Raw genomic sequence first — 16,599 nt, 5'->3', positions numbered from 1 at the left:
GACCGATAGCGTGGCTTTGTGTGGTCTGAGCCTGGACAAACGCTTCGTGAAAGAAACCCTCCGCGCAGACTGAGTAAACAGGCTACCTGTACCGTGCACAAGGCTATCCCAAACCCCAAACTAGATGTATACTTTACGAAAGGCGGAGAAGGCTGCTTTATATACACACACATCAAGGCGCGCCTATCTAAATATGTCATTACGTCTTCATTCATGTTTCGGGGGTTAAAGAGTGGTATGAAATCACAACTGAACTTCTCTGATAGTTAAGCTTAAGTTGATCAATTAACCGTTTGAGCGGAGATATCACAACTTTGAATAGTAAAAACATGCGTTTAGATTTTATAAACAAATCTGTACCCGACCCCCCTAGCGGTGTGGGCAGGTCTAACTAAACTGGCCATAGACGCAACGGGTGAAAGGTGACGCAGCGAATGGAAAGGCGACGGACTCAGTGGGTCAAGCCGGACGAAGTTTGGCCAGGTGTGTCAACCTCCAGCGTTGGACGGTCCGCCCAGATATGATTGACGTAAATATGATTGACGTGTGCGTGGGACGATATGACTGAGATGAAGGATCTCCACAAGTTGCTGCTGCGCAGATACCACCGCCAGCTGGTCCGGGACATGCAGACCACCAGGGTGCTGGTACAAATGCTGGCGGTAAGGTTAACCCACCTTAGTAGCCTCCACCAGACCTTCCTAAGGGGCTATGGATAGTAGAATTCGACCAAAAATGTGTGATTGATTGGTCAAGAGAGTGAGGCCGCTGTAAGGATAACATTTCCCCCTGCGCAGGCAAATGGTACCCTAAGATGGTCAAACTCCACTGGCAAATTATTCTTCCTACATGGATGAATTTTACGATTTTTCATTCAGCATAGTTAGTTTGGTGGAGACTGCCAACTTAACTCTAACATACTTTACTATACCACTAGTTGCAAATTCTCAAAACCATGTTTTAGACCCAGTCCATTGCCAGATCTTTGGTTAAAGAGAGCTCTTTACCGTCGATACAATATGTCGGTAACGTTAGATCATCCGAACAAAGGTATAAAGATAGTCAACCCACTTTTCGTCTGTTGCTTCTCTCTGCATAATGACATACGGAATCGTTCATCTTGAATCCCTAAAGAATCCTATATTACTTCATACTGAATACGAAGACACATATCATGTTTCGTGTATCATTTGATAATTAGTCACGACAAACACAGAATGTACGTAGTCGACTGAGTCGTAGAAACAGTGAAATTGTTGAGCAAATGCCATGGTTCCCCAATACAAATATTGCTGTGTTCACACACGCAGAGTGAATTGTGTTGCGAAATTTTGCAGGTACTGTTTACTCGTGTCTTGCTGAAAACTAGGACGTGTTTTCGTTACTGAGTTAGCAAAGAACTTGCCCTATTTGCACACCAGAAAACGTTACAATAGACGCTGTGGCACCGGTACCGCCCCTGAATTACCTCAAATTTGGCCCGAAACCAAACCTTGTATTGCATGAGATGTAGGATCTGACTCAGTCAATGTTTTATACGTATACGTGTGCTTTTTGGCGTCATTTATTACGTCTTTTTAGTAGACCGCCTTTTCTTTGCTATCCGCCTTCTCGACCGCAGAAACACGACTAATTAACTGTTGTCGTCACTACGCATAGTGAGTACAGTGGACGGAGCTTAGCTAACTACCCTTAATGTGAAAATCTTAATGTGGAGGCATAAATGTACAGTAACTGTACACGTTTTGACTGTGGCGAGCCTTTGAGGTCTCCCTTTTCGCGTCCACTGTGGCGTGTGTGCGTGGCTCCATGTTAGAGTAACCCCTATTGTCTGTGGAACTATGCTGTATTATCTTTCTCAAACGCTTTTATTGTGGACGTTGCTGTTGCTGTATTCATACACCCGATGAGGTGTTGGCGATGTTTAAGGGCCTGCACTTTACACCCGGGTAGAAATGTTTATTTTACCACCGGTCCACTTAATCCGTCCGTCTCTAAACACGAAGGAATGACCAGCAGCTATTTTCCTCGGTAACATTCTAAAATTGGGCGTTCTTCAGTATTGCTTGTGATACTATGCTTAACTCTGTACATGTACGTTTCTGGGAACAGTTACAGTTCTCGAGCCCACCTCCCTGCTTTGAAAATAGACATGGTTTAGAAAAGACGTATCCTTACACTGTTTCGACTGGAAATGACTGGTTCCGTAGAGACTCTGTCAAACCTCATTGTATGTTCATAGATGTCAAGAGTTTTATTTGCAAGTTATTGCCCGAGGACCAATTGCAACATGTCACAGTATTTAGAACACAAGTACATTTGTATACAGACATGCAAGATAACAATTGTAGACACGTGGAACGGGACTATTCTAATAAGAACTACTACTAAATACAACCGAATCCTTTGGGGTTGGACGTTTATAATCATATAGGACTTTTCACAAGAAAAATGTACAAAGTATACCATGATAGTATGTCTGACAGACACCGAAACGTCAGCAGGTGAGATTACCTGGTTGTGTAAAAAGAAACTCCAAATATCCTATGTTCTACCAACCTGATGAAATTATTTTCGGAAGTATACCATGACCCCTTACTGTTTGCACTGATTTGCAGGTCTTTGACCAGAGTGAAGAGGCGGAGGTTCTTGCCGGCCAGACTCCAACAGACCGCGCCTCCAGGTTTCTCAAGATCCTGCCTCAGAAGGGTCCGGAGGCCTTCGAAGCCTTTGTGAACGTCTTGGAGAAGAAGCAGCCAGAGCTCGCCCGTCCGCTGAGGGAGGAAGGACTTCGGGAGACCGCCTATTCCAAGACTGGTGGTGAGTAATCTCCAAGCAGATGTTAGATGGCAATATCGTAATGTTCTGAACCGCTACTTCTAGCCTCACTGTACATATTCACATTTCGTTATTGAATTCAAGATACTCGATACCACAAGCAGATTTGAATATATCTTCAGATATGACAGCTCTTACGATGCAAATATAAGTACATACATACATACATAGAAAAGTGCTTTGCTATCAGAAAATATACTAAAACCAAAGATTAGTCCCATCTGGATGAAAATACTTAGAGACTCACGTATGATAGCCTATATTATTGTTTATCAAGTAGAATTTTAAGATTAATCTTTCCTTTCTATTTTGTAGTTTATAGTAGACCGCACAAAAGTCACTGTACTTTTTGTTGTGTCAACAAAGATTGTATGTAACAACCCCCAATGTTATCGCGCGTTCAGCGTTTATATGTACTCCTTATTTTCATCATTACGGGTTTGTATCCGTGGAAGAAATAAAAGAAGAGTGTCCTTCTTGCAGAGAAGCCGACGTTTCTGTCCCAGCAGCTGCGCAACAAGCTGTCCTCCCTCCCCGACTTCACGCCGTCACAGTGGTTCAGACTGGTGGAAAAACTTCCCTTCGAAGGGGAGGAGAGGAAAAGTCTTGAAACGGTAAATTTTCATCCTTGACCTTGTGGAAAGCTACAAATTCCAACAGCCGTCCCTTGGTGTACTTGAAGTCAACTGCACGCACTACGCCGATGTGCTACGGCGTATCTAGATCTTTATCTTTTCTTTTCTACCTTCCCGCATTTCTCTTTCTTGATGATGGATCGGAGCTATGATGAACGTGTGCTGATTATTTGTAAAACTTCGGCAAACAGTTATGATTATAAGAACGCTAAGAGATTCCAGCCCTCAATTCACCCAGCGCCTGCAGGTTATACAGTAACACACCGAACGACCTGCATAACATTTTATGCATTACTTTGCTATATTATTCATCGATCATAATCAATGTTTATTAGTAGAGAGAAGGAGGGCCTGGTATAAGCTATACATGTATACGCCTTTTTCTCCTCCTGCACCTGTTTTTATTGTTTAGTTTATTATGTATTATGTATTTTCTTGTTGTGCAAATAGACAAACAAAAAATAAACAAACTTATCATCGAAATGTGGACTAAAGCTTCCATCTTGCTATGTTGAGAGCAGGAGAACGGGCCGTACCCCGTGCTGCGGCTGCTGGCGGCCTGTCAGAACGTCCCCATCCGGAGAGTGGCCCGCGCCGCCAGGGAGGTGGAGAGGGGTGACGTGGCCGACACGCTCAGGGCGCACCTGCCCAAAGGAACAACAGGTAACAAAGAAAAACAACTAACATTTGCGAGAAAACGCAGGACGTTCTCCCCCACGACGGGTAAGTCGTTTGACTTTGACCTCATTGGTCCGAGGATTTTATACACACAGTACCTGCTTCCACGAAAAGGAGTCAAAAACAAAAAGACGAAACGTTTCGACAATCGTATGTGTTTGATTTGAAATGGTCGTCGTTCTTGTTTCGTTCAATCTTCTCTTTTTTCAATATTCGTATCAATTCTTCAGCTATATTTTCTGTTATTTTCTTTTTCTCCACATCCGCCAGGTCCGAAGCTGGCGGACACGTTACCGATCAAAGACCTGCCTCGGGACGTTCGGTTACGGCTCACCACGGAACTCAACATCAGCAGATCCGCAGGTCAGTCCATGGGACAGCCTTTACCTGTCATATTTCCCCGTCTTTGTTTTATGCTAGGGTCACATTTCCTAACCAGGGCCCGGCCGGGCTGTTTGCGGAAACGAAAAATCAAAGTGTATGTCCATAGATTTGCACAAGCAATGCACTTAAGTAATTTTGGGTACGTTTTGTGTTTTTGTTGTCTTTTATATCATACTTTTCGTTCCCAGCCGGGCCCCGGATTGGAAATGTGACCCTCGCAATATGGCGGGCGTACGGTATTCCGTCCAATTATGAGAGTTTGGCCTTATGTTTTTTTTGTTTTTTTCGGGAACAGACCGAATTCAGTTGCTACACAGTAACTCAACAGATACTGAAAGAAACACCGTCGGATATCTCTTTAAGAAACTCAACCAATATCCGTTCATAACATTGTAATGTTGATAGTTGAATTGAGCTCGAGCGTCAGTCTAGACACAAGGGAAAGACCGCACTGAAGAGAACACATTTTATTCAAAAACAAACAATCTTGGGTTAGATACTGGTAACATTTGTCGACATGAATGACAAGTACATCAACTCATCATCATATTTGTGAATAGTATCAAAGACGTGTGATGCTGGTAAGGTCGCAGGGATTTGATAGCTTGTCGGGAACATGCGGAGATACTTTTAACTCAGTACGCATTGACTTAACTTTGCCAAGGTTTAACTCTGTGAATATTCAACTTAACTTTGCCAAGTTTTAATACAGTATACATTCAATTTAACATTGTCACTAGAAAATATTATTCGTCTGAACTGCTAGTGTCAGAGATACAGCAAAGCAGTCTGCAAACCCTTCTAAGACTGGCGAAAAGCCGCCGAATCTTGCCTCTAGCATTCAAGTTCGCTTTGCCCGTGGTTTGCTCATGTCCAAATCTGTCATTCTCTTCCGAAGTGAAATGATTGTGTGAGTCTGACTCTATCACTCTTTCGTCGCTGCAGGGTACCCCATCCGTCGTCAATCTAACATCTGAACTTTCCGACGATGTGCCCGCGAGCTTGCATGCTGGCGTCGATGGTCTGATGCCATTGCCATGTGCACGTTTGCCTTTCTTTTCTGGGTACTCGCTGTGTGCTTGTCGTACATACATGTATCTGTCGTCGTTCTTCTCGGTATTCGATGCAAGATTAACCTTTTTGTCGTCAGAGTCAGTCATCTGTTCCTGCTCATCTCCTCGGCCGCCGAGCTGTGGAAGCCTGTCAGATCTAGATAACTTCTCCCTGTCGTCTTGCTTGTTCACGAGTCCTTGTTTCTCTCCTGAAAGTCCAGCGGACATCTTGTCGCTATTCAGGGAATCCAGACTGTATTTCCTCCACATCTGTTTCCGAATGCGACGCTCCTCTTCCTTCATGCGTTTCCTGCATCCGTCTCTCATCGCCTTGACGGTTTTCTTAGACTCCTCCGCTCTAAGACTGATCTTCTTCCCTTGTTTGTCTTTCAATGACAAGCTTAAGTGTCCGTCTTCAATCTCCAGAGCCTCCAGGATGTCTTCGATAGTGTACAGACGATCTGTGTCGTTAGGCGGCGCTCCTAACTTCTCTTCGACAGGTGCGTCTTTGCTCACCATTTCTAGGATGGAGATCGGTTCCAGACCTCTGCAGCCGGAAAACTTCGGTTGGTCTGTCACCTCACCATGGCGTTCTCTTTTGAACTGTCGCAACCCTTCTTCTATGTCGTCCAACGTGTTCAACGTCTGGGTCCCACTGTCTTCATTAACAGAATCTACGGCAAACACAAAGCAGGATGAAAGGGGTAAACATTTGATTGATAAAAATACAGTAAATGAAATCCTATATGCTGGTGTACAAGTAAGTGTGTTCTCTCTCTCAGATGCCCGTATCCTTGTTTTCGATTGTGCATTTCGACAATACGCTGTTTTAATTAACATGAACGTAACGGACTATCCAGTGAGAACCTCACCCCCTCCACAATCCTGGCTGTGTGATGAACTATATCCTCTACCAATGAATTTCACAGTCTTCATGTTTTCAAAGTCCTCTTCCCTCATCAGAGAAGGGTTTGAATTAACAGAGTAGAGTAACTGTCCAAGTGCATGGACTATCTCTTTAAACTGAAGTGAAAACTTATCTTACCTTGTGCTTCTGCCATGGGACTGTAGTCGTCCTCTTCACTTATATAAAACAGAACTGTATCCCCAACGTCCGACATGATGATGTCAAGTTGTTTGGAGTCCAGAGTATGGCTGAATGATCAAGATCTCCCAACACAAGATCACGCCTCTTCTTTTGACTGCCGGTGCAGATTGCTAGTATGTTGGGGGCAACACACTACGTCTAAACAATGGATGTGTCGCCATGGAGACGGTTGTTCGATAAAACGGTACCGGTATTCTGGAACACGCGCGCGATACGCTGAAGCGTTCGATGGACCAAGGACATTATTTCAGAGTCTATGGACTAAGTCATCAATGTTGTATGCCATATTTCAAAGTTGATACAAATGTATGCTGGATTTCTATCGTAAGGCCATGTTGATTTGAATTATATGGATGACATCCGCGCGCGCATCAATTTTCGTCCGTTTCCCAAAAAAGTTTTCGGCCATACTGTAAATCGAAAAAAAGCAGCTGCAAAATGAGAAAATACGTGTGCAAAAAAACAACATTTCGGAAATCGGATACCAATGTCGTAAAGTGCCAAAGTCAATTCTAAAGTCAAAGAAGAAGTTTTGAAAGAACAAAAGTATAGAATCTATATTTCGGTATGCCAGACTCTGTGTGTTAAGTTTTGTTCATCCTTCCAGACCACGCAGAATTCATAATGAAGGCAACTTTTTTTGCCAAAGTTCGCACGCTCGCATCAGTTTTGTGGTTCCCAGGGATGGCATCCATATAATCAAAGAAGAACTTTATTGCACGGCAATTGTACATGGTACAAAGTATGACAAGAATTCGTAAACATAATACAAAGAAGAAGTATAGAATAAAACTTAACATCCTAATTACTAATACAATCAACATGGCCTAACGTATTTCCTTCACGGCTCTTCACTCCCCAGGTAAAGACTGGAAGTTGGTAGCAGAGAAGATCGGCGTCCTTCCACAGACCGCCCAGCTCTGGGAGCACAACAAGGCCAGGAGCAACCCCGCCGAGAAGATGTTAGCGGACTGGCACAAACGGCCGGACGCGACTGTCGCCAAACTCTACCAGATCCTCGTGGACTGTAAAATGGAGGACGTCGCCGATATGCTGTAGGGCAAACGATATGCTTGAAAAGAAGAAGAAAACGGATGCAGGATATCTTTCCTTGTGTTGAGACAATGAGAGGCAACGTTGTTTTAATCTATTCAAACTCTGCCAGATTCTCCGAGGTGGACTGCATGTAAAATACAAAGAGTACGTCGCCGAAAAGGTGTAGGAAAAACGAAAGCAGACAAGGGAATCTTAATGTGAAACAACGAAACGACAACGTTCTACATATCTAACAGGATTTACAAAAGAAAGCGCATTTGTTATAGTATTTCAAAGACTACTTTAAGAAAAAACACAGAAAGAGTTGTAACAGTGACATTTTGTTCTTTCGCATACCGAAGTTGAGTTTATGATAGACAACGACATGATATATACAGTGTAATGCTAGCTCTAAAGTAAATGTGCTATAAAATATTCACAACGACAATCGACATGTTTGAAATGTTAACCTTTTTGTCCGTTGACTTGACAGTATTAGCAGAAAGATGAAATAGATGGAGAAGGACTATTGCGATATATCTCGATCTAATGTTACGAATAAGTTTATAATTGAATGACTCATTAACTTGTGTTTTGTTACGGTTACGCTCAACGAAGATATAGTCATGGACTGATAAATGCTATTTTGAAGTCATGGTTTGAAATTTGATATCGTTGTATGTTGCAGTAAAATAACGTGATCTCCCTCTCTCTCTCTCTCTATATATATATATAAATATATATATGTATAGGTTATGTACATATATTTCATGTAAGACACTGTAGAGTATGCATCACAGATGATATACTAGTAAGAAGAAGCAAAGATGCAAAAGTGGACTGTCAGAAAAGCCGGTCGGTCCAAAACGCTATCCCAAACATCTGCTTGGAGATATAATTTTATTCTAGAAAGGTCTAAAGTGCTTTCATTCTTGATCTAAGATGGTCTCGTATTCGAAAAAAATGTCACTCAACCCCCCAAAATTCAAACCCCTTTACGAGCCTTTCGCGATCTCCCCCACCCGGAAAGACCGAAATTTGGCAATTTGACGGTCGTCTTTGCACTTTTCTGGTCGCGGTCAGGAGCGGTACTGCAGATTAGGCTCTTAGAGGGTAAACACTTCCGAATTATAAACATGTGAAAATATACAATACTTTAGGTTTCAAGCCAGTGAATATGTTACAATCAGGTCCAAATGGTCCTGACATACATTTGATTGAAGTTTAAGACTTTCAAAAACACCATTTCACATAAAAACGATGGATATTTGGGCGCAACGAGAGGAACTCTGTGGCCACCTTTAGAAGCGCCGCCTATATTCACGAACACATCACTTCTTGTACGTAATGACTTCTTTAAGGATATCTGTGAGCATTAAAGTGGACTGTCAGAAACAGCCGGTCGGTCTGAAAACGTTATCCCAAACATCTGCTTGTAGTCCAATGTGTTTTGTGATGGGCCCTTTTACTTAGCACGTTGATAGAACAAGAATTTCTAGAGTTCTTGTTCTGGAACATATATGCCACGTTTAGTTTTTATGTACAACACAACACAACACAACACAACACGACACAACACGTCAGTGTCAGCACAGCAAAATGTTTAGCTGCCTGAAGTGTATTACCAGGAGGAAGACAGACGTCGGAAGAAGTTCTGACAGCGAAAATTGCAGCTCATGGCTTACTCATCTCGGAGGGGTTAGTCAATTCCTAGGAAAGGGTGGTTTTGGTAGGGTCTACTCGGTCACAGGGGGTGGAAGTAACGGGCCTCTATACGCCGTGAAAGTTGCCGAGCCACAAAACCACCGAGAAGTCGAAAGACTGGAGATGGAAATTCTGATTCACGGCTCGCTACAACACGACAGGATTGTGAGGATGATAGACTGGGTGGAGACTCCCATCGGCCAGTTCTACCTCTGCTTGGAGTACTGTGAGACGGGATCTTTATATTCCTACGTGGATCAGCTGAAACAAAAGAAGAGATACATCGACAGTCAGCAAATCTGTCACATCTTCGGGCAGTTGGTAGAAGGCTGTCAGTATCTCCATGAACGGTATATCATCCACCGTGACTTAAAACCGCAGAATATTCTCTTAACGAAGAATCTGGATGTTAAAATCACGGATTTCGGACTGGCTATCATCACCCCTGGTCAGCGGGCGACCTGGGCTTCGGTGTGCGGGAGCCCTGGATACGTGCCGCCGGAGGTTCTGTTAGAGCCCCGGTACACGACAGCGGCGGACGTCTGGGCACTGGGATGTGTGCTGTTCTGGATGTACGCTGGATTCGTCGCCTTTCCTGAAAGAAATATAAAAAGCAGAAATTATAGAAGGTAAGTCGGGCTTTTTTTCTAGCGAGAATCGCACAGATTTTATGTATGACATCTTCTGGACAGTCCAAAATTGACGCAAACGGACAAAAAATAGATGAGAGAAAAGGTGTCTAGTTTCTGAAATCTAAGTGATGACGAAGGTAACGTTACGGTTAATAGTTGAACTCATAGAATATGATATAACAAACCATGAATCCTTAATCGTTTTTCTTTCATCGGGAGACCAATTAAAGCAAGGCTTTAAAGCAAGTAATACGTCTATGCGGACGCAGAATGAACTTTGTGTGGATTAACCGTTTGTTCTTTGAAACAGACATTTTCAAACTGGCCCAATTTGGCTGGTACGTATGTAGTATGAATGTGTACAATATCGGAACGTCTTGTTTCACGTCGACAGAAAAATGCGCCGCCTCTCTTCTCTTCGGAACACGATGATGAAGTTCAATGCGGTACCAGTCAGAGACCTTCTTCTGAGACTCCTTCAGGAACAACCCGACCACAGGCCTTCATGTGCCGCAATACTCAGCGATGACTCTCTAAGACAAGAAGATTTTCTACTGGACAAAAAAGTACACTCTCATGACAAGGCCGTCGCCAAGAGACACGCGTTTCGCCGTCCGCCGTTTTACATGGACTACTGGGCGGAACGCTTTGGACGTTGAAAACACGCATTTTCAGACAGAAAACAACATCCCGGTGCGGTTCCTGTGATTTTCAAAACGATTTCTTTGTGTTTTTCTATCAGGGACGAGGGGTACTTTAATGAACCAAGGAAACTTAGAAGAAGGAATCCAAATGGCATGTAGTACCATGGTAGTACTATAGACAGTGTCACCTGAAAGCTGCAGTTTGTGCATAAACAAATAGGCGGCGTTTGTCACTATATGACAGAATTTCGGGTAAACTAAATCACTTTGACACATATAGTCCTTTGGAAATATTTCGAAATATTTCACCACTACAGCTTCATTGAATTAATGTCCCAAAATATGTACTAGTATATCATAAACTTTGACAGTGAAACAATGTACTCTATCAACAGTCTTAGAAAAATAAATAAGATGAAAGTACCAATAAAGAAATATGACCAAATGTTAAGTTTTTACATACATGATACATGCACATGTATATGATGTAGGCTTCGAGCACATAACATGTAACATTTGAAGCAATGTTTCCAACTGACTCAACAATTTAAGCCAATGGGCTAAACATACATGTACAACTAAAATAATACTGGATATATATATATAGCTCACAGCATAATATGTGAGATGTCTACTGAATTACATACAATACATGGGCAGATCTGTTCCCTAGAAAATGTCTAAAGATCACCTCATATCGCTTGGTATGTTTTCTTTAACAAGACGTGTTGTTACTTACTGAAAAGATTTTTGGTATTATTGTTACTCTTACTCTAAGCTACTAGAGCATTCAAAAAACCCTCTGTTTACAAGTAATATAGATTAATGATATCATGCAGCCAATAAACAAGACTTCTTTCCTGAGAGCTTCTTTAACGAGGTAACTAAGTCACATCAGCACCATGTATGAATGAAGGGGTCATGTACATGTACAACATGGGACCCTGACTTTCAGTACAAAGGATCAATATTATTCAATGGATTAACTGTTACATGGGGAAATATATGTCAGTCAAATGCACAAATGATACACCCTCTAGTCATACGATCAATAAATGTTACACATGTAACATAGCTGTAATATCATAGCTATCATCAAATGCCCAGTCAGCACTGTTAACTAAAGGTTCTTATCTATTATGGCTCATAACTGTTCAGTTCTGTTTGGCACAAGTTTCCATTAGTGAGTCTCACCTTGTCCCTTTATTGGTCATTATTGTTTGATTATATCAATGAAATCAAACCCAGTCCTCTTCACAAGGCAGAGGTAATGTAGAACGTCCAGTGTCTGTTCTACAATAGAAGTTATGATGTGTGTAGTCATCTTCTGCATCATCAAACATGCCATCAGAACTGTCTGAGGGCACACTGCAACAATCTTCCTCACCATCATCATCCCCATCGTCCCTGTCCATACAGCAGACCACAGCAGTTTTATCCTGACTCAGCCTCACCCTGTCTGAACCCACCAGGGCAGACTGTAGACTCTGGACATCAGGACAGACTCGCTTCAACCCCTGGAACTTCATCAGAATGTCTAGAGGAATTGAGACTTCCTCGGAAGCTGCTACATCATCATCATCATCATTGTCTTTTTCCTCTTCTTCACCATGGACCCGTCGCTGCATGATCTGTCTGATGTAGTACTGGACTTCCTGTAGAATCTGCTGCTCCTTGGATAACGTGTTCTCTCTGTATGGAAAGACTGCTTCTGCAATCTGTAAAACAAAGGGTTATGGCATCAGTCAGCCTACCACAAATTATAAATCTTAAACATTCTAACTGAAAATGTTGAATACATGAGACATGAAGCTGTAAGGCTATAAAGGCAGCTTGAACTTGTCAGTGCATATTGCATTATATTTTTTCACAAACTTTAATAGGAGGTCACCAATCTTTCTCCAGATTTGATTAATACTGAATACAGGTTTAGAAATCCATAAATATGATAAGATCTGGTTGCAATCTTTTTGCACTATTTCATGTATGCCTGTGGTATCCATCACGCCTACACAACAGGCTGCAGGCGATCGTACTGCATCTATTAGACTTCATCAGCAGACCTTGGGGACATACTTACATTTTGTACTTTGATGTATTATAGATATGATAATGCTGACTTTGGCCTGCCAAAACTCAACATGTGACAAATGCATACCAGTAATAAGTTGACAGAAATGAAGAAATAAAATCTTTTTCTTAAAAAGAAAGTAAATTTAAAAAATAATTTTCTTAAGTAAATATGACCTTAAAAAAAGATTCTGGCCTTTGGTGACGAGTGTGCAGGTGTTGGCGCATTGGTGCAACGAAGCCGTGTGTTTTTTAGCACACTTTTAGCCAAGAGGTCTGGTCGGTGTCACTCCACCATCATGGTAACCTAGGTATCGTATCATGTAAAACACCTTTCCCAATGGCACAAAATTGAGGCACGGTGAGTATCAAACCCGGAACCTATTGGTTCTGAACACAACACTCTAACTGTTGTGCCACACCAACAGCATTAATAAAATCTTACCAGTTCATAAGGTGTTCCCCACAAAACAGTTGAATTCTCGTCATATGGGGTTTGTTTTCTCTCAAATATGGCCATCTGTGTGCAGCAGCCGAGATGTTCTGTGCCCTCAGGTCCCGTACCGATACCGTGGAACGTCACGTCGTAGCTGAACCGCTGAGCAACACCATCTGCCCTAAAAGTGTGCAACAAAATGTACTCATAAAAACGACGATGGCACTTCAAAAGGAAAGTCAATTGGTACAACAAGTTTTGACAAAACATATCGAATACTAATATCTGATGCGGTTCTCTTGTGTTTATGGTGACAAAGGGCAACACACAAGGGTATTAGCCCGTGAGAAAACAGGAAAACTGTACCAGCGATCACATACGCAAGACCACATGAGAACTCGATAAGTGATCACATGCACCAGAACTGTGCCAGTGACGTACGTACAACTTCAGATCTTGACACGCCACCACCATCCCAAAATACAGACTCAACAGATCTAGAATGACTCCTTCTTTTTGAACTGGGTATAAATTACTTGTTTGTTTCTGGAGTTACACCATGTGACTGACCACGTCTGGAACTCTTGTCTGGTCCACTCAAACCTGTGGTCTGCATTGCGGAAACCACTGAAGTTTGGGAAGAGGACGTTAAACTCTGCATTGGGAGTGGTGACCACCACCACGGAGGGCCTCATGTGGCCAAACACGTTGGACGGCATGGCGTCTAGTACCGGAGGGTCAAGGTGCTCAATCCTGCAGAACACAATAGATGTAAGATATTGTCAATACATCAAGCAGTTCCACCTTAGTTAATAGATTACATGTATTTTGTTATAACTGCACTCCATGAAATCAGTTGACTTCATCCATAGGGACTACCTCAAGATGCACTAAAATAGCAAATTCAAAGGATTCAACATTTCTTATTCCACATTCATAACGTAGGTTAAATCTTTGGAACACTATGGCTAAGGCCTGGGTATACATTGTTTTCTTCAAAATGTATTGCAAGAGTTTTAATGATGGAGATTATAATGTTGCATGATCAGCACTACAGTCAAAACAAGGATTCTTAATGCTTCACAGTGTCAATGGAAAAGAAAAGCTAAGGGACCACCAAAAAAGTGTCCAGGTGGTCCATTCGTAGAGGTGGTCACTTGTTTGGCTGTAGATAAACTTGTGACACCTAAAAGGCTAATACACTGAATAGATCACAGTATAAACAACTAAACAACAACTAAAAACCAAAGAAATCTATCATCCTACGTACACTTCCACACATGTGACCATGTCATATCCCTTGAACCTGTCGTCACACTCTGCCATGGAGCCCTGGTACAGGCTGACGGTGAAGGGACGCGGTCGCGGCTGCACGAAGTCCGACAGCAGGGGCTTGATGATCCCCCGTATCGAATCCAGTACTTCTCCTTCAAGGTCAATACCTGGGGACACACAGACTTGTTAGAATCAGCATCAAGCAGAGGTATGTTAACTTGTACAGTGCTTAATCATATCTTTGCTACATGAAAAGAGTTAGAGGGTGCAAAGATTGATGAGCTTCTGTCCAATTAATTGATAAAATCAACGCAAAACAGTCTTTCATTACCAAGATCCATATTGCTATTATCAGTAATTGACTGGCTTGCTGGAAAACACAATTTGCAAGGCAATTAGCTACACTATGATTGAGGATGGCAATTAGTGGCTGGCAAATGGTTCTCAACATTTATCTTGTTGTCTTTGTTGCATCGTGATTCTTCCTGGGTACATCTACTCCTACAATGTTAAGTTAAAAAGTTAATTTAAAAATCCTTCCCACATCAGATGGTAGATAAGGCAGTGCCCATCTCTGTTTTGATAGCCCTTGGGCCACACAACTTTGTGCCAGCCACTTGTAACAGCAGAGGGCTGGTCCATTGGTAGTAATGTGCTTTCAACTGCTATACTCAATTTTCAATTCAAAGTCTTTGGTATGACTCGCTGGGGATCAAACTCACGACCTACCAAATACAAGTTGAAAGCTCTAATCACTTGTCAATTGCACTGGTTTTGCGGCCATCAAACTATATTGTTATTAACATAAACACGACCGCACCTGTCAGCTGTTCCAGACTTTCCTCTGGTTTGAGAAATCTGATCAGCTTCCCTTCAGCACATCCAAAATCCACCAGCTATTGTGAACACATATACTTGTAGATAAATAAGTACAAGTGAATAAGTGATATTAAAGAAAACTTAATATGTATGATTGATTCATTAATGAAACAGATTACTTTCAGACATTTGGAGTGACATCCATCACTCTAGCCTCCTTTTCACTGGCTTTCTGGGCAGCACCGGCATTTATTTTGGAGGGAGCTCTGATTTGTGATTTTCAACATATTGGGGCGGCAATAAGGTTTCCCCTGCAAAAGAACCTGGCACCGATATGTTGACAACCAACTTGCTCCCTCCAAAAATAAAGGCTTCAAATAAAAAACTGGCAGAACAATTCACACACTGATGTATGACATGGAACTGGGGAAAAAATAGTATGATAAGAGACGTCAAAATCCTGAAGATATTTGCTCTTACCAATGAGGTTTTATATAAGATACACAAGAAAACAGTTAACGTTACTCAACTAAATGGATACATTTTGAAATCATTCATCTGAATCTTGAAAGAAACAGAGATAACTTGCAGGCATTTGGAGTGGCACCCATCACTTTTCACCAGCATCAGAGAATAAACTCACAGTCACACACTGAAGAATGAAATAGGAAAGACATTTGCTCCAAATAGTCTTACCCTTTTCGGCCTGTACTTTTTGACCAGATCAGCCACAGTCTGATATCTCTGTCTGTAGAGAGGAGGGGAGAACACTGGACCCCCAAACTCCTCCTCATCCTCTACAGTAGCAGAGCCAACACTTTCTGATGATGCACTGTCCTGGGCTTCTCCTGGTTTATCCAGTGGAGGATCATCTGCATCCTCCATCTTTCTAGAAATATTTTCTACTGTAAGAAATTTCAAAGAAATTTAACGTTATAACTTCACTGACAAAAAGGCCATCCATAGCCACAAACTTTTGAAAAGTTCAAAATTCTTTTGACAAGGAAAAATTGTTTGTATGGACTTTGTATGATCTATGAGAATGTAAATGTTTATAGAAGAATCTCATCTGTGCATACCACAACTGTCTCCTCTTGGGGTTATCCTCAAAAGACCGGATACAGGAAGAGTCCATCTTTGTTGCACTTTGGGAGATCGTCAGTCATTCAAAAGAAAATAAAGGACTACAAGATACAAATTGGTCATAAAAACAGCAACTATTACATACTTTCATTCATAATAGCTTAAACTGTAAAGCTCTATATTTGCTTTATAATTCCGTTTTCTTT

The 16,599-nt window shown here is 41.9% G+C and overlaps 4 protein-coding genes across 4 annotated transcripts; 2 read left to right on the top strand and 2 right to left on the bottom strand.

Moving 5' to 3' along the window:
- The first annotated feature begins 296 nt into the window (after nucleotides 1–296).
- LOC136441270 (uncharacterized) lies at nucleotides 297–8,028 on the top strand. Its single transcript, XM_066437463.1, has 6 exons — nucleotides 297–662; nucleotides 2,619–2,820; nucleotides 3,322–3,452; nucleotides 3,995–4,136; nucleotides 4,422–4,514; nucleotides 7,558–8,028. The coding sequence occupies exons 1-6, from the start codon at nucleotides 561–563 to the stop codon at nucleotides 7,752–7,754; spliced, it is 867 nt and encodes a 288-aa protein (XP_066293560.1). The 5' UTR covers nucleotides 297–560; the 3' UTR covers nucleotides 7,755–8,028.
- LOC136441269 (uncharacterized) lies at nucleotides 4,993–7,091 on the bottom strand. Its single transcript, XM_066437462.1, has 2 exons — nucleotides 6,633–7,091; nucleotides 4,993–6,261 (listed from the first exon to the last, which is right to left on the bottom strand). Exons 1-2 carry the CDS (start codon nucleotides 6,706–6,708, stop codon nucleotides 5,282–5,284), a joined length of 1,056 nt encoding a protein of 351 aa, XP_066293559.1. The 5' UTR covers nucleotides 6,709–7,091; the 3' UTR covers nucleotides 4,993–5,281.
- A 1,529-nt stretch (nucleotides 8,029–9,557) lies between the features above and the next one.
- On the top strand, nucleotides 9,558–10,869 carry LOC136442609 (uncharacterized). Its single transcript, XM_066439554.1, has 2 exons — nucleotides 9,558–10,063; nucleotides 10,809–10,869. The coding sequence occupies exons 1-2, from the start codon at nucleotides 9,558–9,560 to the stop codon at nucleotides 10,867–10,869; spliced, it is 567 nt and encodes a 188-aa protein (XP_066295651.1).
- Nucleotides 10,870–11,067: 198 nt separating this feature from the next.
- On the bottom strand, nucleotides 11,068–16,504 carry LOC136441268 (small RNA 2'-O-methyltransferase-like). The gene is made up of 7 exons (XM_066437461.1): nucleotides 16,390–16,504; nucleotides 16,007–16,215; nucleotides 15,312–15,387; nucleotides 14,487–14,658; nucleotides 13,787–13,969; nucleotides 13,226–13,397; nucleotides 11,068–12,428 (listed from the first exon to the last, which is right to left on the bottom strand). The coding sequence occupies exons 2-7, from the start codon at nucleotides 16,193–16,195 to the stop codon at nucleotides 11,949–11,951; spliced, it is 1,272 nt and encodes a 423-aa protein (XP_066293558.1). The 5' UTR covers nucleotides 16,196–16,215; nucleotides 16,390–16,504; the 3' UTR covers nucleotides 11,068–11,948.
- Between the last annotated feature and the right edge of the window lie 95 nt (nucleotides 16,505–16,599).

The sequence above is a fragment of the Branchiostoma lanceolatum genome, chromosome 9, assembly GCF_035083965.1.
Source record: "Branchiostoma lanceolatum isolate klBraLanc5 chromosome 9, klBraLanc5.hap2, whole genome shotgun sequence".
In the NCBI taxonomy this organism is placed as follows: domain Eukaryota; kingdom Metazoa; phylum Chordata; class Leptocardii; order Amphioxiformes; family Branchiostomatidae; genus Branchiostoma; species Branchiostoma lanceolatum.
Note: the sequence above shows the minus strand (reverse complement) of the source record. Positions and strands in the feature narration are given on the sequence as shown.